Source organism: Diabrotica undecimpunctata, chromosome 7, assembly GCF_040954645.1.
Source record: "Diabrotica undecimpunctata isolate CICGRU chromosome 7, icDiaUnde3, whole genome shotgun sequence".
NCBI lineage: Eukaryota > Metazoa > Arthropoda > Insecta > Coleoptera > Chrysomelidae > Diabrotica > Diabrotica undecimpunctata.
This window is the reverse complement of record NC_092809.1, coordinates 148,851,816-148,877,418: the sequence shown is the minus strand read 5'-3', so window position 1 is coordinate 148,877,418 and position 25,603 is coordinate 148,851,816. Positions and strand designations below refer to the sequence as shown.

The 25,603-nt window shown below is 33.2% G+C and overlaps 1 protein-coding gene across 1 annotated transcript; it reads left to right on the top strand.

Moving 5' to 3' along the window:
• Positions 1 to 7,347: 7,347 nt before the first annotated feature.
• On the top strand, positions 7,348 to 22,581 carry LOC140446671 (uncharacterized). Its single transcript, XM_072539263.1, has 2 exons — positions 7,348 to 7,351; positions 21,974 to 22,581. Exons 1-2 carry the CDS (start codon positions 7,348 to 7,350, stop codon positions 22,579 to 22,581), a joined length of 612 nt encoding a protein of 203 aa, XP_072395364.1.
• The last annotated feature ends 3,022 nt before the right edge of the window (positions 22,582 to 25,603 follow it).

The following is a 25,603-nucleotide window of genomic DNA, read 5'->3' as shown; positions in this document are numbered from 1 at the left end:
GTTTCTAGGCAGTTTTAGACAGCTCAATTCAAATTTAAACAAAGACTGAAATACCTAAATACGCTAATTAGTTGAACGTGACCACAATCATACAAAAACGATTCAAATTTTTTATCATTTTCATTTAAAAACGCTCTAGAATGAATATGAACAACAGTTATAAAACCAACAGAGGCGTATATTATTTGTACTTATTCCAAACTTTTGGACAGGTGTCTATGCCATTTAAAAAAAACTTTTGGACATGTATATATATATATATATATATATATATATATATATATATATATATATATATATCTATATATATATATATATATATATATATATATATATATATATATATATATATATTGTCATACTTCTTTCCCAACCAAAGAAAAATAAATAAAAAGATCCATCGGAATAAAATTTTAAGATATCATTATAAACAAAATGTATATAGTAATTTAAGATAAGATTTAGTGTAGATAAGAATAGAAATTTGTTTGGCAAGCGACCTTTTCCGTTTCCAACAAAATTATCAAAAAACTACTTTGTGTAGAATTAGAAGACATTTTACCTGTAAGTTAATCTTGTCATTGTTTGTGTATTAAATGACCATATTCTAATCTTTGGAAACAGGTATAGATTGTGTATTAACAGACTGAGGATAGAAAAATCAATTTTTATTTATTCTTTCTCTGAAACAGTAATTTGGTCTCCCCAAATGATACACAGAATTTTTAGAACAAACATTAACAGTAGTAAACAAAATTTGAGCTTTTGATTGGATAGTCGTTTTTGAATGGGGTTAGCCTGATTAGGAGACAGGGGGAGGCAGTTGTAATTTGGCCATCGAAGGAAACAGGTTTGTTAGAAGATAGGATGTGGTTCGTGAGTTTGGATACCGGCATTGTGCAAAGAAGTGAATAGTTTTGCAGAAGGAGATAACAAGTAGATTAAAAGAGGTCCTTGTATCTACCGTGGGCATTTTATGAAGTACATATATGTGAAAGTAGTTTTACGGCATCAAGTTGACAAAAGGAGGTCCTTGTGTCATAAATAAGTAGCTGAGTTTTTGGAGAAGTGAATCAGGTGTTTTTGTGTAGTCTGCAGGAAGTTTGCAGAGACGTTAGGAAAAAGCCGAGGTGCTAAAGAGAAGAGATCACATCGTTGAGGAGACTGGACTTTTCTGGGTATGTGCCAACATACAATTCAATAAGAAAAATAAAAGCTGTAAGTGTTTTGTACAATTGAAATTGGTATCTGTGAAGGATCTGTGTTGACATCATGGTCATTATCATTCAAATTTAAAGAATTGAGTTTTGTTGACTAATCAAAAGTTAAAGTTTTGTTGTTTTTTGTTTCAAGTAAAGGAAAGTTAAGAAAAATTGGTTTTCACTTATTATAAATTTATGTAGATTTAAAATCTTATTATTATAAAAATTTCATTTATTTTCTTGTATGCTGATTGATAAGATAACGGCAGAAGTTGAAAATTGTTTTATTCCTTTTTATATAAAATAAAGAATACTTAATTTTTGTAATATACTATTTTCTTTTATTATTATCCTTCTTCTCTATCTCGATAAAGGACAACTAGAAAATCTTTGAATCCATCGAACACAGGTAATATTAGGAGTCTTATTTTACATTTGATAACAATTAAATTATAATTTTTTTTATTGGCTCAATAAATTAAAATTAAAGTCAAAATAAACAATCATAACAATATATATATATATATATATATATATATATATATATATATATATATATATATATATATATATATAAATATATATATATATACTGTATATATATATATACTATATATATAATATATATATATATATATATATATATATATATATATATATATATATATATATATATATAGAAATGTAGCCATAAGCTCCCTTACTATTAAGAATCAGCAGATTCCGATATCCGACGTTATAAATAGGAAGAAATCAATATTTTTATTATTATTGTAATTATTATGTTTCAATAGTCAAGTTTAAATCATTAAATGTAGTAGTTTGTAGAATTTCTCAAAAAATTGTAACTTATTTTCGAAATAAAGATTTTTTTTTGGGAATATCGACGTTGAAGAAACATTTCTGGCGCTGCGAACCACAGGATATTTCATACAGAAACATAGTCGTTTCCTGGTCTACATTAGTTTAATGAAATCCTGAAGAACCTGGTAAAAGAGAAAAATGTATTGGAAATCAAACACGATCATCCTTGCGTAAGTTTTTCCTTTCTTTACCATTGTTTATGAGCATTTATTATTTTAATTGAATTCTTAAACATTTACATTGAATTTATTATTTATTGTTTATTGAATTTATATTATTTATAACATTTTACTTCAACGAATTTTTATATATACTTGCATTTATATTTTTGCATATATTTTATGAGTACATTGAATGATATTTCCCAAAATAGTATCGAAAATTTAAGTTTACTATTCGACAATTTAAATTTAAAAATAAAAAGAAATCTACAAACCTCTAAATCTAAGCCTGCATCTAAATTACGTTCCAAAATGCCGATGACCAATAGCGATATTGCTAGCCTTTGCTCAACTCTGCCCGAATTCTCTTCTGGAGACAACCTCTCCACCTTCATCAAAGCAGTAGATAATTTAATAGTTTTCTTAGGCACCCAAGATTTAAATCCGTCCCAAGAATTTATTTTAAATTCCCATATCGTATCTCGAATTAAAGGAGAACCTAGAAATTACTTAAACTATTCTAATAAAACCAATTGGACAGAAATTCGTCCAGCATTATTAACTAAATACGGAGACAGACGTTCCGAAGACATATTAGTAACACAACTATCCACTACCGTCCAAAAACATAGTGAATCCTACGACAATTATCATCAGAGAATAACTACAAATCTGAACGATTTACTCCAACACATCACCCTAAACGATAATCCCGCGACAGTCACTTTTAAAACTCCATACTTCAAAAACATTGCCCTCAAAACTTTCTGTACCGGAATCAACGAGCCTTATTGCGAATACTTATCGCATTTTGAATTAAATTCCCTAGAAGAAGCCCTTCAAAAGTGTATTGCCTACGATAACCACAAAAATCAACAACAATACATGAACTTCCTTAAGAGCCAACAAAACAAAAAGGCCCCACTCAAAAATAAACCCTATCAATCTTCGAATAATCAAAGATCCACAAACTTTCAACCCACATACTCAAACTTCCAACCCACGCATTCAAATTATGTGAGACCTTCAACTCACAACACAGAGCCCAATTTTAACTTCACTCCACAACAGAACTATAACTTTCCTCAGAGACAAAATTTCAGTTCTCATGAACAAAATCAATCCTTCCAACGAAACAATGTTCCGAAAAACAACCAACAAAGATTAAATAAATATAAAGCTCCTCGACCCCAACCAAATTTTGCTACTCCAATGAGCGGTGTTCAAACTACCACAACCAGAAACCATCAGCCCATGACAATTACAACTAATAGAAGCCACAATTTTCACATAGACTCAAATGATACCCAATATTTCGAAAATGATTTCGAAAATTACGAATCCGAACAAGAGCCCGATTTGCATGATGAAAATCATCAGGATTTTCAAGCCATCCCGTTAAACGATCATCCACCCCCTGTATAAACCTATATAATATCGAAAGTTCCCCTGGGTTACCCTGTTTCGTTACACCCAAAACACATCTACGCGTTTTAATCGATACCGGCGGTTCCCATTCAATTTTAAATCCGCGAGCTCTCAAACTATTTGATAAAAATCATATTTATCGAAAACCTTTTTCGCTAACGTCAATGAAAATTACTTCCAAGCACGACTTAAATATTAAGACGCCACTATTCCTAGAATATGGAATTCCACAAACATTCGACGTAAAAATTGCCGACTTTAGTCAATTCTTTGACCTCCTCCTTGGAACTTACGATCTGAAAAGATTCCACGCCACAATTAGCTACGCAACTCATACTTTAACCTTTGAGAATCCTCACGTTAGCATTCCATTTGAAACTTTATACCAAAAAATTCCAGTAAGCGTTCATAATGGCGAAGTCTTATTGCGCGAAAGACACTTTCAAGGTAATTTACCGGGTGTGTTTATTTGCTGTGTAAAAGCTGACCAGTGTGAGGAACGGGGTACAGAGAGATAGAAAAACCAAAGGGTATAAGAATATTAATATCAGACGAAGCCGGAAACATTTGGAGTTATAAACAGGCGCGGAGATTGGCTCAAAAGGAGGCTGCATAGACTAACACGAGTTGTTGGGTTGCAGATACAAGGACAGATAGGAGAAAGGTGTACGTCATCTGGACCACAATAGGAGCAGAAGCAGAGAAAGGATTTTTTTTTGTGGCGTGGCCATAGAATTGCAACGGCAGAGAAAGAAAGGTCAGTCAATTTTCATTAGAGCAGGAGTGTGGTTTTCATTTATTAATTAAATAAATTGAATAAATAATAGAGACAGTTAATTTTGCGATCATTTAAAAAAAAAAGAATTATAAAAAGAGCTTAGTTATAACACATTAAAAATCAATGTAAAATAACATTTGGGTCCATGATAGAAAACAACTTCTCATATATTTAAAGTTAGTATATTGCAAATATTACAGGATTGATTGTTATATAAAATTTCATTAAAATAAAGGACATCTCACATATAGTTCATTTGAAATTCTATGTATTTTATTCAGGTCATATTACCTATCCCAATTAGGATGCCAATTGGAAAATATTTTGAATCCACGATCAAAGGTAAATAGTACAAGTTAAATAGCCTGAGATTGTAATTAATTAATGCTGATTTATTGTGATTAATTGGAGATTAGATCATTTAATAAATATAGACAGGAATTTTTCTAAATAAGCAATATAATACAATTTAAATAGCATAACAATATATGTATATATATATATATTATGGTAAGCAAAAATATGAATTTTAAATTATATATAATGTAATGTTTTAAAGCACTTATAGATAAAAATTTTTGTTTAATATCATATACCTTACCCCTCATATCATTGATTTTTATTTTTATTTTGTTAAAAAAGTTAACGTATTGCTTCTATTAAATTGGTCTATTTGACGCTCACAGCGATTTTACCGTACTGAAATAGGTTTTATTATTTTATTAATACCTTAACTTTTAAAATATTCAGTCGAACTAATGACAGTTGCGCAAGTTTTTGGTCTTTACAATATTTAGAGTAAATAAAAGATAAAAGAAAAGTTTTATACGAATCGTGGCGTAAATTTACTGGTAGAATATTTCGAGGTTAATAGGCCCTGGTTTAGAATTATTTTTTTAACGTTTTAAGTGCAATTGTGGCAAACATTGTCAAACAAGTTATCAGTGAACACGACAATTGCTTCATTCCCTTTGACATTTTTAATCTCAGTAGCATATGATATGTTAGCAAAAGACTATTTCAGATCGTGCTCTATCAATCCCCAAAGCAACAATGCAATACAAAAACCCGACAGCAAAAACCTATACTTTCTGATGTCGCGTAAATGTTTTTATGAAATGATTTCTAGACCTTTTATTAATATTTTATTGTAAACTTATATATCCTCCTCGGGACCAAGCATGAATTGCAGTGATTTTTTTGTTGTCAATTAAAATAATGTTACCTATTGGAATTACTAATCATAAAAAACAAAAAATAAAAAAACCCTTTTGATTTTTTCAAAAATTATAGTATCACTAGTGATAGTTCTGAACTGGGTCTGGACTGACAATAATAATATTTACTTATCATTTTTATTGATGAAATTTAGTAAAACAATTTCTATTGACACTACAACATAAAAAAACCTTGCACCGGGCACATTTGACAAACGTCAGGTTGTGGCATCCAGGATACCTGCATTATGATCTTGATTTTTGGCTTTCATTAACGAATTCTGGGAGGTGTTTAGCTTCCTTTGACCGTAAGCGTTTATCAGGGGTTGGTGCAGTCTTTCTTTTTTTTCTGGTCACATTTTCATTTTCTTTGTCACTTTTGTCGGTTGTGGGTGCACTTCTGTTCTTGGAGTACAAGAGCGACCTAGCAAAGCGAAAACTTAAATGACAGGTAATCTTGAATATGTTTTTTTTTTGAGTTTCTACAGCTAAACAATCTTTCTTGTATTGTAGCCAACTAGCTGCAGCACAAAAATCAATAAAGGCGTAAATACATCGTATACATCGTAAGTTCGACCAATCATTGATCACCTCACTGACCGTTTTGATTCAATACCAAAACTGCCACGTTTGTTTGTAGAAGCAAATGTATGCAACGAAGATGCGTTCACAACTTCGCCAATATATGCAGAATAAACTTCACAAGTGGGGAATAAAACTTTTTATTCTCTGTGACTCCTATTGGTTTGCATACCGCTTTGAAGTTTATACTGGTGCTGGTGATAACATTGTCCTTCCAGGGGAACCAGATTTGGGAGCAACGCCCAATGTTTTTGTACGATTAGCAAAAACTATTCCTCATTTTATGAATAAAATAATCTACTTTGATAATTTCTATAGGTCATTACCACTACTTGTCTATCTAAGTCTCACAAAAGCAACTAATTTTTCATTTTCACTTACTTATTGGGATATGGGATATGCACTTAGCACTATTCGTCGTAATAGAATTCCTAATTGTAAGTTACCTGCTAACAAAGATGAACGAGCTATTGATTTAAAAAGAGAAGAATCTAGTGAATCCGTTGGTATTTCATATGGTGTTGACATAACCACAATACATTGGAAGGATACCAAAAATGTAAGATTAGCGTCTACTTACGTTGGGGTTCAGCTATTCTCATCTATACTTCCAAAAGAGTCACCAAGAAAGATTACCAGATATGACAGAAAGAAGAAGAAATATTTGGAGCTTGATTATCCGAATAATATTAAAGGTATTTTATGTCCACATTTATTATTACTGTGTTCTGTATTCTATTTTATTTTTAGAGTACAATTGCCACATGGGCGAAGTAGATTTATTAGACGGATTACTTGGTCGATATCAAATCCGACTAAAAACAAAAAGCGCTTCACTTCGCCTTTTTTATTACTTTATCGATATGACTTTGGTAAATTTATACCTTCTCCACCGTAGAATTCATGAGAAGACTGTAATTCAGAACCTTCCAAATTTTTGGAATTCAGTGGCTGATGTACTCTGCAAATATCAGGTAAATCCTAAAATGAAACCTGTAGGGAAACCATCTCTAAAAGTACAGCAACCATCACCCACTGGTGGAAGAAAAACATTTCTACCAGCAGATGATATTCGCTTCGACAACACATCACACTGACCAACTTTTCTTGATAGAATGGGTAAGAAAACATGCAAGCTAGCTGGCTGCAAATCATACACTCAAGTTTTTTGTTGTAAATGTCAAGTTAATTTATGTTTTTCTTTAACAAATAATTGTTTTCTTGCTTTTTACAAAAGCAACTAATTTTCCATTTTCACTTACTTATCTTATTATTAAACAACGTATGGGAATAAAAGGAAATATAACTCAAGATATAGAGAAGAAAAAAATTAGGGTGGTATGGGCATGTTCAACGGATGCCAGCATCAAGACTCCCCAAAAAGTAATAGAATGGCAACCGATAGGTCGACGGAAAAGAGGAAGACACAGATTAGAATGGCAACACGGCGTAAACAAGTCCATGAGCGAAAGAAATTTAACAACAAACGACTGCGAAGATAGGAAGAGATGGTGTTTAGGTATCGGACAACGTCGAAAGACGTTCTAAACCGATGTATATATATATATATATATATATATATATATATATATATATATATATATATATATATACTTACTTATTTCTGTTTATTGTATTTGCTTATTACGTTTATAATAAAATAAAGTAAGAAAAGGTGCATCTTGATGTAAATATGTATACTTTTATCGGCAAGCCCGCCTGGAGGCGGGCTATATTTTTTTTCTTCAGGTAGCTAAAAAAAAACTTTCATTCAAAATAAATATCATGATTGGCACTTTTATGTCAAAACCTATCAAGCTGTGAATTTTTCCATTGAAAATAAAATTGGCCTGGTAGAGGGTTAAGGGATGTGAAGAGGGGAAATATTATTGGTCTTGTGGATCAAGAAATGTCTCAGAGGAGCATAGCTGTAGTGGGGATAGACTCAGTACATCGAAAAGAGATATACCTTTCTTAAGTGATCTATTTTTGGTATGTGTTTACACTTTAAAGTATTTAACTGAATAAGTTGAGGAGGGGAGAACTGTTTGTCTTAAGTTAATCATACAGAATTGTCTGTTTTTTTTAATTTATTGATTTTCGTAGATTCTAATAAAGACAGCTTAAGGCCTTTATTTTGAATGTGCAGAATTTGAAATTCATCATTAAAAGAATGATTATGGTCTAGAAGGTGACGTGCGTACGTACAGTCTGTTTTTCTATTATTCTCTTTTATGTTCTGCAATACGTTTCATAGACTAGTTCGTGCTGATATACATATTAACGTAAAGAGAGAAAGACGAAAACTATTAACAACAAACCCTTTACCGACGGCAGACATCCTAGCCAGTAATAAAGAGAAATATCAAGAGGAATTAGCACGGAAACTAGTAGCAAATACCTTTGAGCACAAGAATATAGATGAACTAGCTGAGAAAATAACTAAAGACATACAAACAGTCACTAAGAAACTTTGTTGCAGAATAAGAAAACAAAAAGAAGCTAAACTAAAACCCGAGACTCTAGAACAGATAGAGAAAAGAAGAAGAACGAACAGAGATAACCCGGACTATAAAGCGCTCAACAGAAGCGTTAAGAAAAATATTCGAAAAGATCTCAGAACTTATAGAACAAACCAGATTCTTGAAACCATAGAGAACAATAAGAACATGAAAGTACTAAAAACATGTAAATCCGCTGGCAGGAATAAAATCATAAAGATAAAAGACGACTGTGGAACATTGTGCTCGCATAAGGAAGAGATCGTTAGAGAAATCCGAAAATTTCACGAGAAGCTGTATACTTCTACTATTCCGAACCCCGGTATACCAACAAAACATATCTTAAATGTGGGCTCAGAGGATCTCCCTGAAATAATATCATCAGAAATTAGAGCCGCCCTAAAACAAATGAAAAATGGGAAAACACCAGGAGAAGATAAAAATACTTTAGAGATGCTAAAAATGGGAGGCACTGCATTAGAAGAGGCAATGAGAGCATTACTGAATAAATGCCTATTGGAAGGACAAATACCAAAAGCATGGAAAAATGCGGAAGTCATTCTACTCCATAAAAAAGGAGACGCCGCAAATATAGAAAACTACCGACCAATAAGCTTGTTGTCACACCTTTACAAACTACTAACCCGAATAATAACAAATAGATTGACAGCTAAGCTAGATGCATACCAACCGGTGGAGGAAGCAGGCTTTCGTAAGGGTTTTAGCACTATCGATCACTTGCAAACAATCCGGATAGTTATTGAAAAAACAATAGAGTACAACATACCACTACATCTGGCATTTGTCGATTATCACAAAGCATTCGACAGTATCGAGAAATGGGCTTTCTTAACAGCATTGGACGACGCCAGAGTAGATTCAAGATATGCTGCCCTCCTTAAGAATATATACGATGATGCTACTTTTCACGTAAAAATAGATGATGATCTGGAAACTATGAAAATAGACCTTGGCAAAGGCGTGAGACAGGGTGACACCATCTCACCCAAGTTATTTACTTTGGCATTAGAAAATGTCTTCAAAAAACTAAATTGGGTCGAAAAGGGATTAAAAATAGATGGAGTATATCTTAACCATTTGCGTTTCGCAGACGACATAGTACTAATAAGCACAGATATCCATGAACTAAAATCAATGCTACAAGATTTAAATCACAAATCGAATCAAATAGGATTAAAAATGAATCTCGACAAAACAAAGATATTAAGCAACAGCCTAGAAAACATCACGATAGATAACATCAATGTAGAAAAGGTAGAACAATATATATATCTAGGACATGCAATTAAAAACGAAAAGGAAAATCAAACCGTAGAAATTAAAAGAAGGACACAATTATCATGGGCTGCTTTTGGGAAGTTGAGCTTCATTTTAAAAGACAGAAAAATCCCAATACACTTAAAACGAAAAACCTATGACACTTGTATACTACCAGTTGCAACTTATGGATTGGAAACTATGGCAATAACAAGAAAAATGACAGAACAATTAAGAGTAACTCAACGGGCCATGGAGAGGGCCATGTTAAATATAAGCCTCAGAGACAAAATTCCTAACACCGAAATACGTCGAAGAACTAAAGTAACCGACATCATGGAAAAATAGCGACATTGAGATGGCAATGGGTAGCACATGTAGCAAGACAAGACACCAACAGATGGTCTCATAAAGTGACATTCTGGAGACCTCGAGAAACAAAAAGAAGCGTGGGAAGACCCAAAAAGATATGGATAGACGATATAACAGCTGTAGCTCGAAAGCAATGGATGAGAATTGCAAAAGATAGGGAAGCGTGGAAACAATTGGAGGAGGCCTATGTCCAACAATGGATGAATGAAGGCTGAAGAAGAAGAAGAAGAATACGTTTCATAAAAGTTCGACCAGTTTTACCGATGTATGTTTTTGGACAATCGCCACATTTGTATACACCACTTTGTAATTGCTTTCTTTTGGCTCTTGTTGTTCTTAATATATTTGCCCAAGTTGTTGTTTATTCTAAAAGCGGGTGTTATTCCTTTCTTTTTTATGTGTTTGGCTATTTTTGTTGATTGCTTGCCTGTATATGTAATCGAGGAGAAAATATTGAGTTTTTTCTCTGGTGGTTCTTCTTCTTCTTGATGTGCCTATCCGTTACGAATGTTGGTGATCATCATGGCAATCTTTATCTTATCTGCAGCAGCGCGGAAAAGCTGCACAGATGTTGTATTAAACCAGATTCTGAGTTAACCAAGATGTTCTTCTTCTTCCTGGACCTCGTTTTCCAAATATTTTTCCTTGGAGGATGACTTGAAGGAGAGCATATCTGGATTCATTTCGCATAATATGTCCGAAGAACTGTAACTTTCGAGATTTGATGGTGGTCAGTACCTTTCGATTCTTATTCATTCTTCTGAGGACCTTCTCATTTGTGACTCGGTCAATCTACGGGATCTTAAGCATTCTCCGATATGGCCACATCTAAAATGCTTTTAGTTTTCTGCACATATCTTCGTTCAAGGTCCACGATTCAACACCATAAAAAAGGACAGAGAAGACGTAGCATCGCAGCATTCTTACTTTTGTATAAAGAGAGAGGTTGTGACTCTTGAAGAATGCCTCCATCCGATTGAAGGTGAATCTAGCATTTCCGATGCGTGCTCTAATCTCCTGGTTGTTGGTCCATTCTTCATTTATTATGGTACCGAGGTATTTGTGGTGCGTCACTCTTTCTACAGGGGATTGGTTGACGTAGAGTTGACCTTCTGTTATTCTTTTCTTGCTAATTATCATAAGCTTTGTCTTCTTAACGTTTATATTGAGTCCATATTGTCGACTGTAATACGTGATTTTGTTCAGTAGAATTTGTAGGTCTTCTAAGTTGTCCGCAAATACTATGGTGTCATCTGCATATCTGATGTTGTTTCTCTGGTGGTGGAAATACTAATTTCAAGGTTTTCTTATGTAGTTTTTGATTTAAAATTTTATTTATTGTGTATTCGTTGTACCCACTGCTATTTGCTTAATAATATTCAGTTCTACCTCGAAGTTATTTTTTGACATGGGAATTTGTATTAATCTATGTAACATGCTATAATAGGCAGCCAATTTATGTTATGTAGAATGAGATAATTAATTGTGTATAGTTGTGTCAGTATGGGTAGGTTTAATATAAAAATATAAATATATAGGAGAACTCATGGTTGTTTTTAAGTCTGATAATTTTTAAGTCTAGAAAATTTATGAATTGATTCTGTTTTGTTTCTATTGCGGATTCAATATGATTATGGGGTGAAATAATATACGATAAGAATCGGTCAAGTTGTCTGTTAATTCCTGTAAAACAAACTAGTACATCGTTTACGTATCTCCAATAATACAAAAACTATTTGAATATGGGATATTTTGAAATATTTGTTACTAGATTTGTTACTAGATTTGTTACAGAAAACTGACATTAAACAACCGAAAAATAGAACAAGTGGAGACATACACATACCTTGGAACCACAGTCAACACAAAATGGGACCAGTCAACAGAAATAAGATCACGAATTGAAAAAGCGCGAAACGCGTTCAACAATATGAAAAAGTGGTTCACAAGCAAAATCTCAATGGAACTAAAATTAAGACTGGTCAAGTGTTATGTCTTCCCGGTCTTGTTCTATGAAGCAGTGGTATGGACCACAACGGAAGCCACCCTAAAGAAACTAGAATCCTTTGAGCTGTGGATGTATCGCCGTATTCTTCGGATATCCTGGACAGACCACATCACTAACGTGGAAGTAATGCAGAGAATAGGCAAAAGCAAATAAATAATCTTCACCGTAAAGAAACGGAAGCTTGAGTACTTCGGACATGTCATGAAGCATACTAAGTACCGGCTGCTACAGTTAACAGTCCAAGGAAGAATCGACAGTAGGAGAGGGCCGGGAAGAAGACGACACTCATGGAAGCATAACCTGCGACAATGGTTCGGACTAACATCGACCGAACTGTTCAGAGGTGCCGTAAACAAAGTCAAAATAGCCTTGTTAATAGCCAACGTCCGAAACGGATAGGGCAAAGAAAGAAGAAGAAGTTACTAGATAGTCCATAAAAATATCTGATAGCAATGGGCTTATAGGATTACCTATTATAAGTCCTGCACTGTTATTTGTATATATTTTATTACTAAATTCAAAGTAGTCCTGGCGTATGCAAATTTCCAGAATATGTAAAATTTCAGACGTAATGATTGGATTTGTTACATTATAGTCTACATGGTCTTTTACTAGAACAAAAGTTTCTGTAGGAGTAATACTAGGAAAAAGATTTTTGATGTCAAATGAAATTGATTTTGAGTTGTTAGGTAATTGAACATGTTTTATTTTATAAACTAGTTTTATTGTATTTTTTACGGTAAATTGAGGTAAAAATTTAGTGTACTCTAAAATAATATCTAACAGTTTTTTTTTGATAGTTTATATGACGGAGCTGTATAAAAAGAAACTACAGGTCTTATTGGGTGATCAGGTTTATGCAGTTTAATAAAAGAATATAATTTAGGAGACTGTGGGTTAATGATGTTGAGGTATTTCTGTTCTATTGAATTTAATATTGATTTTTAATTTTCTAACACTAGTTTAATTTGTTTTTGGTACTTTTTCATTGAATCTTTGTTTATTGTTTCAATGTTTTGATTATTTAAAAAGTCTATTGTTTTGGTATGATAGTTTACTTGATCTATAGCAGCGTTTCCCAACGTTTTTTGGTCGAGGAGTACTATTCAGGACAGAAATTCTGCAAGGAGCACTTACCATATTGCACTGGAAAGTTGGGGAGGGGGGGATATTAACCATTACATTTTCTATTCACTATATTTAATTGTTTTTTTCAATCGCAAACATAAGAAACTTAATTACATATAACGAAAAACAAAACTAAAATGAACACACAGATCCTATTTCTAAAATCTTAAAAAACGTAATGTCATCATTTTAATGTGAAGAATGAGGCTGCCTTGATTTGCACAGGTTAGTAATATCTGGTTAAATTTGGAATAACTGCAATCGAATGTGAGGTTCCGCATTTCATCGAGATCTATATTTTGTTTTAGCAGCCACATAGGCAGAGAATGCTGCTTCAGATAAGTATGTTGATGCAAAATGGAGAAGAAATATTTTGGCTTTATCTGACAAAATTTTAAATTCGTCGTTTAGTTGACACCAAAAATTTGCTAGTGATTTACTTTTAAAATGTTTTTTTATCGCAGAATCCGATTTCAAATCAATCAGGAATTCATACTGCTGAGATGTTAAGGAAGCTGATTTTTTTTATATTGTAATATTGACGAAAGCATGATTGCATATAAAGTTACTCGTTCAGGGAATCTCAGACAATATATTCAAAATAAGCCTCATAAATGGGGATACAAAATGTTTGTTCGAGCTGGAGTGTCTGGCTACATTCCTGATTTTATTGCATACCAAGGAGCTTTCAGATTTTCTGAAGCGCTTACTAAAGAAGAAACTTTTTTTGGTGTAGGTGCTAGCGTTGTTATAAGTTTGAGAAAGACTATTTCTGATCCCCTAAATTCAGTAATTTGTTGCGACAACTGGTTTTCCGGTCTGGAGCTTTTTATTTATCTGAAGGAAAAATATAGGATACTAAGATTGGGAACAATTGGGCAAAAGGGAATCAATTGATGTATAATAAAAAGCGACAAGGTAATGTCAAAACGTAACAAAGGATTATATATGTATAAATCTGACACTGAAAAGGAAATTATTGTTACTAAATGGACTAACAATAAATGTGTACTTTCAGCAAGTACTTTTTGTAGGATTCAATCCCTAACATATATACAAAAATACTGTAAAACTAAAAAATGAAAAGTAAATGTACCTGTCCCTCTCTAATTAATTACCCAATATAACAAGCACATGGGAGGGGTTGATAAGAGCATTTAGACTACAGCTAGCAAGTTCTTTGTCGCTGTCGCGCACAGGAGAAGGGAGTAACTACAAAAACATATCACCAAGAATAGGTGTAGATATTATACATGGATTTACTGTTATAGCATGCAGTAAATGCGACATACGACTATGTTTGACCAAAAATAAAAATTGTTTATATATTTTTTACAATGAAGCATAAACCTTTTGGTTACTCAGGGTTCATTTCTAATATTTCTGGCAGCATTTCATATATCCTTCTTACATACTTTCATTTAAACTGTTTGATTGTTAATTTTTTATTCTAAATAAACATAAAGTATTTGATAATCTGATTAGCTATAAAAGACGGTATCTTAAAATGGCAATGTAACTTGTTAGCTACAAATTCAAAAGTCACTTTATTTAGTTTTATAAGTTTTATTTTTATTGCTTATAGTTTGTGGTGCTAAACTGACACCATAAATCAAATTTCAAATTTTTTTTATATACAAGGTGAGTCATAACTATTGGGACATAGACTAAGTACAGGTTATTTGGACCAAAATATGGCTATTGGGCTAAATATGCCTTTATAAAATGTTGCTGAGAAAAAAGATAAAGGGTGTTAAAGTTAATTTTTGTTTTTCGTTTTTTGCTAATAGTTTCCCTGTATATTTATAAATTGCTATCAAAATTGGCACAGAGGCATAATCTTAGACAAGAAATAGTATTTTATTTACAATTCCACTATCAAATACCAAACTAATAAACAAAGTTGCAACTAACGTAAGGTTTCCGTTTTGACGATAAATCAAAACTAAACACACTTTAACTTAAAAGAACTCACAAAAACTCAAACTAAATGTTCTACATGGTCTCCTTCGATTTCTATGCATTTTCTAATTCTTTTTATAAAGGATTTTCGGACGTTAAAAAAAAATATTATTCTGTCCCCTTATAAGATTAGCTGCATTTTGAATGTTTCTCCAAAGTTCTCGTGTATTAATTTCGTTGGCATAAACTAAGGACTTCATATGTCTCCAAAAATAAAAATTTAGCGGGTTGTACTCAGGACTTCTTGGTGACCATTGAAAATCACTGCCTCTGCCAATCCATCGTTGAGGAAATACGTCATTAAGATAATTTTTAACAGCTAATGAAAAATGAGGTGGCGCTCCATCCTGCATAAACCACATTTTTCTTTTTACATCCAGTGACAGATCATCTAAAATATCACTAAGAGTATTTTCCAAAAAGAATAAATAAGAATCTCTATTTAAATTCGAAGGAAGAACATAAGGCCCTAGTAGTTGGTCGCCTATAATGCCACAACAAATATTCAATTTAAACTCATGCTGAAAATGTCTAGCTTTAATAGCATGCGGGTTTTCTTCTTCCCAATAATGACCATTTCGCCAATTAAAAACCCCTCGTCTGGTAAAAGTTGCTTCGTCGGTAAACATAATATTCTTAATAAAGTGTCTGTCATTGCGATGTTTATTCAGAATACGTTGGCAAAACTGTAACCGTCGTGGAAGATTTGTTGGAAGTAAATTTTGAACAGGAGTGAAGTGATAAGGATGGAGGTTCTCTTTTTTTAGAATTCTAACAATAGACGACTGACTTACTCCTGTTGCTGCTGATAGATGTCGTGAACTTATTTCAGGATTTTCATCTACTCGAACCAAAAGTTCATCTTCTTGATTAGGTGTGATTTGTTTCGGTCGACCACCCCGATTTTTAGTGTGAAATTACCCAGTTTCACCTAAACTACGATATAATCTTGCAAAAGTTTTGTGATTTGGTTGCCTTCTGTTTGCGTATAACATTCCATACCTTCTGGCTGCCGAGCAACCGCAAAAATTTTCTTGTGCGTATACGCAAATCATATCTCCCATTTCTTCACTAGTAAAATGATTGTGACGAGACATTTCAATCAAAAAAAGTAATGATTACTTTTAAAAAATGCAACATTACACTACACTGTCACATTAAAAATAATTTACTCTGAACAAATGACATTTACCAAAAACAATTATCTGACAGTCCAAAGCATACTTTTCATAAATGAAATAATATTTGAAATCCTTTTTTAAGACTCTAAGCAGTTCGACTGCGTTTTTATCAAAAACGGTTGAAATTATCATGTGTAAACAAGAGTACCAATTTTACGTAAAAATGATGTTTACGTCATGTTTTCTAATAAAAATTACTATAAAGTTTCATCAGAAAAAGTTTAGACTCAATTTGATCATTAGGAATGATCCACGTGGCGCCCTCTATGACAAAACGTAAAATTGTAAATAAAATACTATTTCTGGTCTAAGATTATGCCTCTGTGCCAATTTTGATAGCAATTTATAAATATACAGGGAAACTATTAGCAAAAAACGAAAAACAAAAATTAACTTTAACACCCTGTATCTTTTTTCTCAGCAACATTTTATTAAGGCATATTTGGCCCAATAGCCATATTTTGGTCCAAATAACCTGTCCTTAGTCTATGTCCCAATAGTTATGACTCATCCTGTATATTTTAAAACAATTTGCCAGATAAAGGGGGAAAAAGTAAATTATACTAAAACGCTACCAGAAAATAGTTTAAGAAATTGAATAAGAAAACATAAAGAAGAAAACATAAATAAGTTTTTTGTAAATTTAATATTTTATATACTAATATTAATAATTTAATATTTTTCGGATAATTAAATAAATATTTCATAAACTAAATATTTAACATCGTAATCTTTTTGGCTTTAGTATTTAACTGTAAAATTCGCAGAAGTATTAAGAAAAATCCTAAAATCTTCTAATGAATCACTAATCGACTGACAGAAAAAGTAAATCAAGCTGAAAACTCCATTAAATCTACTCAACCAACATTTAATTACATCTCCACGGTCCAACTTTTCACGGAGTTTGCAACCGGGGTCGTAAGGGGAATTAAAACTTTGTTGAAAGTATTTTGAGCATTACCTTTAAGAACCATCGCATAGGCTGTAATAATTTAAAGAGGTTATACTTGGAATACGGTAAAAATTAAAATTAATTGTTACAGACTGTTTGAAAAAGTATTCAGTATTTATTTACATATTTTGCTTTTATTATTTTATTACTATATTACAATATGATCTTTTATCATTTCATTTTCAAACTTGCTTATACATATGGTCATCAGTTCAAAGCAATACGGTTGTTGATAATTGCCTCAAAAGCACATCTTCTTCTTCTTACGGTACCTATCCGTCCCGGATGTTGGCGATCAGCATAGCTATCCTAACTTTACTTGCAGCTATTTGTGGAATATCGGAACTCTGATAGAGTGAGCCCCATCGGATACGGGGGGAGTTCGGAAGACTTCGGAAGCTCAACCAAAAATCAAAAAAACGAAGAAAAGAGTGAACATTCATATATGCAACATGGAATATACAAGGATGGAACAAAAAGGTGACGGAAGTGATCAAAGAGTTTAAAGAAAGAAACATCGACATACTAGTAACAGCACAAACCAAAAAGAAAGGAAATGGAACGGAAACAATAGAAGACCATATCCACTGCTGGAGCGGAGTTAATAAAGAATGTAGAGCAAAGGCAGGAGTGGGAATACTAATCAAAAATAAGTGGAAGAACAGGGTCAGAACATGGGAACCAATCAACGAGAGAATAATTAAAATGCATATAGACATATACGGTAAAGAGACAGTGATACTCGGAGTATATGCACCCACAGACGATTCCCCGAGAGTAGACAAAGAACATTTCACGGAACAACTCCAACATCAAATAGAGCTAATTAAAAAGAACGTGGAGATAATTATAACAGGAGACCTTAACGGCAGAACCGGAACGAAAGAAAACGATAAAGTAGTTGGAAGATTTGGAGAGGATGAACAAAACGATAACGGAGAACGTCTGATTGAATTATGCGAACTAAACAACCTAAAAATCACCAACGGATTCTTCAGACATAAAAATATTAATAAATATACATGGACGCAAGAAACACCAAAGCTGAAATCGATAATAGACTACATAATAATCAAACAAGATACCACAATAAAGATCAAAGATGTGCGAGTCAGAAGAGGAGCAGAATGTGGAACGGACCTTAGACTACTGACAGCAAAAATGGGCATTAATTGGAAACATAACAAGACCCCCTCCACAGAAGAACCGTTGAACACTATAAGAGAAAAACAATTCAATATAGAACTACTCCAAGAACAATCAATAAGAGAACTATACCAACAACGTCTAGACCAAAAATTATTAGAATTTAGATACGGCAACATCGAAGAAATATACGAGCATATAAAGGCGAGTATAAAACAAGCAGCATTCGAAGCCCTTGGAGAAAAAGAACATATAATAAATAAACAGCACTATTATGAAATAAATGAACCAACAAAAAGAATAATTAAAGAATAAAAGCAACTATACCAAAAATTGCTGACTACAAACAACAATGAAGTTTATAAAGAATATAGAGAAAAAGATAGAGAAGTGAAAAAACAAATAAGACAGCAAAAGAATGAAGAATGGGAAAGAATCTGCTTAAATATTGAAACATATATAGGAGGTACAAGAACTTCGGAGTCATGGAAAGTACTGAGAGGATTGAAACAAAACTCAATTTGGGATATATATAGGACAAAGAATGGATGGACTATTACAAGGAACTATTAACAGAACAAAGACCACAATTTATTGGAAAAGAAAACAGGCGAAGACGAAGTAGATTTCCACAACAAGAAATAGAAAAAACGGATAGGGAAATGAGAACGGCCATAAAAGTAATCAAAAATAAGAAAGCACCGGGATCTGGAGGCATTTCACCTGAGCTTATAAAATACGGATCAAAAAAATTACACCGGATGATACAATGGATATTTCAGAAAGCCATAAATGGAGAACAGCTCCCAAAGGAATGGACGGAGGCATATATGACATCTATATTTAAGAAAGGAGACAGAAAACAATGCAAAACCTACAGAAGAATAAGCGTAATCTCATCAGTAGGAAGATTATATGGGAAGATACTGCGAGAAAAGATAACGCAAGCGATAAAAGGCAAACTCGGGGAGGATCAGGAGGCTTCACGGCAGGAAGATCATGCATAGACCACATATACACACTGGAACAACTGTTGGAAAAGAAAAAAGCAAAAAATAGAGATATACACTTGACATTTGTGGACCTGAGAAGGGCGTATGACTCTGTACCAAGGTCAGAACTATGGGAGGCAATGTACAAATTAGAAATACAGACGGAACTCATAGAAGCTACAAAAGCTTTGTATAAAGAAAATAAAGTGTCCATTAAAATGAGAACAAAAATCATGGGAGACTTCACCACAACAAAAGGGCTTCTGCAGGGTTGTTCCACATCTCCAAGCCTATTTAAAATATACTTAGAGAAAGCCTTGACTACATGGAAAAGAAAATGCGAAGTCATGGGAGTATCGGTACGGAACGAATACCTATATATATACGTTAAGCTTTGCAGACGATCAAGTAGTGATTGCACAAGACCAAGACAACCTCAGCTACATGATGAAGAAACTACAAGAAGAATATACCAAGACTGGCCTAGATATTAACCTCGCGAAAACAGAGTACCTATCTACAAGTGAAGAAGATATAGAAGATCTACAGATTAATGACAACGTAACAATCAAAGGAAAGGATAAATTCAGATACCTGGGGTTTATAGTCACGAAAAAGGCAACAACAGAGGAAGAAATTACACAAAGATTAGGACAAACAAGAACAGCAATCCGACAACTTAACTCAGTATGGTGGGATAGACACCTAAATATGAAGACAAAAACGCAGATTTATAAAACATTAGTGCAAAGTATTATAACATATGGGGCTGAAAATTGGATCATAAATCAGAAAAACAGCAGTAAGATAGTAGCAACAGAGATAGAATGCCTGCGAAGATGCTGCAGAGTAACAAGAATGGATAGGAGAAGTAATGACGAAATAAAGCAAAGAACATCAATAAAAACAGACAGACTAACATATATAGAACAAAAAAGACTAAAGTGGTATGGACATGTAAGAAGAACTAGCGACAGCAGATGGCTAAAGAGAATAACTGAATAAAGGCCCATAGGAAGGAGGAAAAGAGGACGATCCCGAAAATCCTGGAGGAACGAAGTAGACGACGCCATGAGTAAGAGAGGCCTAAACGATGGAGAATGGCACAACAGAGAGAGATGGAAACGGTTGAGCAAAGGGAAGGCAGTGAATACTGTAGAATCCCTAAAATATAATATATATGTTTGGAATAGTTAAATATATATATTTGGAATAGCTTTCCTGTTACGAGCTTTGCATGTAAGTTACAACTATATCTTTGTCGCTATTGGATGTTTTTATACAACGATATTAAATTTCTTGGAAAGTGACACATCTACTTATATAGCTCATTCAGAGTTCATGGGTGCCTAGTTGCCAATATTTATCAAATATAATTTTTCTTAAATCAGCATTTAACCATAGGGTAAGTCCGGGGGAGATGGCTCGTCGGGTGAGATGACTCGGTCGAATATATCACAGTTTTATCCTATTTGGAGTCAGTTGCATTGCTTTATTTGATGCGTGCGTATGGTATTAGCAATACTCAGTTATTTCCGTGTTTTTCCCAAGGTTGAAAGGTAAGATATTTAGAAATTCTTATTTACATCTTCTTAATACTTTTTTCGATAATCGTCAAAACTATTGTGCACTTATTTTTTTCTGCATTTTATCGAAGTCACGTTTTGATGGCATATTGTTTGTATCGTTGAGGTTATGTAGGCATAGTTGCCAGTCCTTTCAAACATTACCAACACACGGAAATTAAGTGGGCCATCTCACCCTGACAATTCAGGTTAGTTGGCTCGCAAATGTTAGGGAGATATGGCCTATCTCTTTAGTTATTTATATAAGGATATTTTCAATAGATAAATTAATTTTCAGCCATGCCAACGAAGTATAACAGAAAAGAAAATTGCCAACGTGGTTTATGGACTGAAAATCAACTTGAATTAGCCATACATGCCGTAAGAAGTGGACAATGGGGGTCAATACTGCCGCCAGGAATTTTAAAGTGCCAGCACCTACATTAAGAAAAAGAATGAAAAGTAACAATTAAAAACAAAGTGCATTAGGAGCATAGAGTGTTCTCGGCGAAAATGAAAATAAAATAAAGAAATATATCCAAAAGTTACAGAAAGCTGGTTTTGCACCTACAAGAGCTGGAGTTAGAGAAATTGCATTTAGATTAGCGGAAGAATTACATATTAAAACTACTTTCATTAAGGAAAAAAACTTGCAGGTTTTGACTGGTTACAGTCATTCTTAAGAAGAAACCCTGACTTGAGTATAAGAAAATTGGATGGCGTATCCTTAGCAAGAAGTCGAGGCATGAACAAAAAGGATGTAAGCGATTACTTTGATCTGTTAGAGCAAGTTATTCTAGAAAATGAGTTGATAGAGAAGCCCGGGAGTTTATTTAACATGGACGAAACAGGACTCCAACTGAATAATAAACACGCATTTGTTGTAGCCCAAAAAGGATCTAAAAATTTAGCATCTGTAACTTCTTCGGAGAAGGGGGAACAATTACATGTGTCACCTGTTGCAATGCTGAGGGTAACTTTCTTCCTCCGACCTGCATATTCAAAGGCAGAACTAAAAAAGCAAGAATTCGAAGACGGCATGCTCCCAGCATCAAAGGTTTACATAAATGAAAAGTCCGCTTACATAAACACAGATATATTTATTGATTGGTTAACACATTACTTTGTTCCTAGAAAGCCCTCACGAAAAGTCCTAATGGTTTTGGATGGTCATGCATGTTATTGTAACTCCGTCCAAATGTTGGAGTATGGAGACGAAAATGAGATCATCCTTACTGTTACTAACGACCAGTTAAATTATTAAAATGTATTTCATGTAAAATGAGATCTCTTCTTTTATATGTGTATTCTTTGAACAGTCAGAAGAAGAAAGTTTTCGTCAATTTTTAATAAATTAAACAGATCCTGCAATAATGCACTAATTTGTTTATTAAATAATAAGTCAATTTTCTTCTTTTGTCGGAACAAAAATATTTTTTTCTAAATGGTAAACGTCCAATTCATTTGCTACAATGTGGATAAAAACTCCGGATATATACATCAAAGACACAAACAAAACCACAAACTAAACTGGAAGAGATATAGGGAAAAAATAACAAATTTTGTTAAAAGAATTGTTTTTTAAAACAATTTGTTTTGTATTTTTCATTGTAGTTATATTTGACACATCTCACTATAAAATTAAGATACGACATAAACTTGCATAGATATTTTATGACATCCTCACGGACGTAGTTGCTTTCGTATTAAGCTCTGGAAATGAATGAATTTTAATCAGGCCGGAGGGTCTCGGCGCCAGCTAAGACGCGTTTATGGCCTAAACTACCCGCAATAAGTGATAATGGATCTTTAAGGCGAAAGGAAAATACATTAAATTTAAACCAACTTTTTAGGTGTGTAATCACTAAGTGATTTTCACATTTATGTAATACAGTGTTGGTATAGTTATTTAATTGTTTTAAAGGTATTATTTCGTCGGTATACTGCGAAAACCAGGTAAATGTCGGAATACCGAAATCGAGAAAAAACGTTTTTAAAGTTTAGTTTTTTATTGTGAATTAAGCAGTCAGCTTGTTTTTGATATTAGGTGTTCTAGTGAAAGATGCATATATCTGAAATGATTTTCTATCATTAGTTTAAAAAAGTTGAGACACCTATCTGACTAGTCCTAAATTTAAGTTGGAAATGCTATCACTTACCTGGTTTTACCTGTAAATCTAAATAAATCAGTTACTCTTCAACTAACATATTTAACACAAATATAATAAACCAAGTATATTATTTTCCAGTTTTGTGATCGAGATATGAGGCTTTTACTAGGTAATAGCAATGTTTTAAGGTATTAGTCAATATTTATAACATTTATCTGGTTTTCCCTGAAAATGTTATTAATAGCTGTTTGTAGTTATAGTTATTATTTATATGAATGATAGGCAGTTTTATAGAAAAAACAAATTTATTTCGAATATAATAATGACAATATTGTATATTATAATAATAAGAATATTATTATGAGGCTTCCTCGTCCGATATGTCACTGAAAGCAGGCTCTGGCAAGATGTCTGATGTCTGTCACATCATTTCCCGTTTTCAAATTACGATACCACCCGTGATATTTCTCCGGTATTACTCCCTTATCACATAGCTGTACCAAATCTTTCTTTTTTGATATGTTTATTGGCAGATGTGCATCATAAAGTCGCTTAAGTTCTTCAAGATTGCTTGTATTAGTTGATAACTTGGCGTGCTTTTTTCTTGTTGACTGCCGTGTAGTATCACCAAGAAAATAATTGAGACAAAGTGTGAGACAAATTTTTTAAGTCATAAAAGTCGTAGTATTTAAATTCTTTACATTTGTATGGTTCTATACATACTTTTTTATCATCAACCTTGATATTTTTAGTTCCTCTTGCATTTTTAAAAACAAACAAGTAATCTGGCATCCCATAGATAGATCTGTGTTTTTTAGCGGTTTCGATACTACTAATCATAGAGTCAACTCCATATAGGAATGTCCAGACTCCAAAAATTTGTGTAAGTAAGTATCCCATAATAGTAAGGCTGCAATATGCTGATTACGATTCTGTCCTCCGCAGGTATCAGAAAGTAACCTTATTTCACTTATATATTCTGGAACACTTTTGATAAGTAGTGGAGTATAATGCTTCCTATCTCAGAACTTTCTCGTCTACCGTTAATTTCTGACCAGACAAAACAGTAAGCTGCATTTGGTAATGCGGCTTCATATACACACAAATTGTAGACGCATAATTTTCGAGAATAATATAGTTGTCCAGTCAATCCTCTTGGAATCTGTAGTACGGCCTGTAGATCGACAGTAATTGAAACAAAATCCCATTGTTTTCATTAAATCTTTTCTTATCATTTTGTTTTTCAAGATTACATACTTCTTTTCTTTTCTGATGTTCTCTGTAACTGAGACAAATCTCCAGATCTAAATGTAAAGAAGAGGCATCAACTCGATTTAAAAGTTTACGAACCAGAAAGTGTTAGCAATCCTAAACATAAACCCAAAGTTCCCTATGACTTTTACTATCGATACTTCAAAGAAAACTTCAACTACAGGTTTGGCTCATCTCGATCAGATACGTGCCAAATATGTGATGTCTTAGATAGCAAACTCAAAGATGTGACCCTGCACGAAAATGAACGAAAAGTTTTAGCAGCGGAAAAGATATTAATAATCAACCACCACCAGGAGCAAACAACAATACACCATTGGAGCCTCCATCAATTCAGGAAGTACGGGATGCAATAAAACACCTAAAAAGTAATAAATCTCCTGGAAGTGATGGTATACCCGCGGAACTTATTAAATGTGGAGGTGCTACTCTGACTAATCATATATATAAAATCATACTGAGAGCCTGGAATGAGGAACAAATCCTAGAAGAGTGGTGTATTGGGATCGTTTGCCCCCTACACAAAAAGGGTGATGAATTAGAATGTAGAAACTATAGGGGAATAACCCCCCTTAATACAGCATACAAAATATTTTCGGATATTTTATATGGTCGCCTGAGTGCATATTCAGAGAAGCTTCTTGACGAATATCAAAGTGGTTTTAGGCCTGGTCGATCAACAACAGACCAGTTCTTTGTGCTAAGGCAAATACTGGAAAAAAAACAATAAATTCAATATCGACACATACCATCTTTTCGTAGATTTTAAATCGGCCTATGATAGTGTCCTAAGAAATAAATTGTATGAAGCCATGGATAAATTCCACATCCCCGATGAACTGATAAGATTGGTTAAGGCTACAATGCGTAAAGTTGTTTGCAAAGTCAAAATACAGGGCGAAC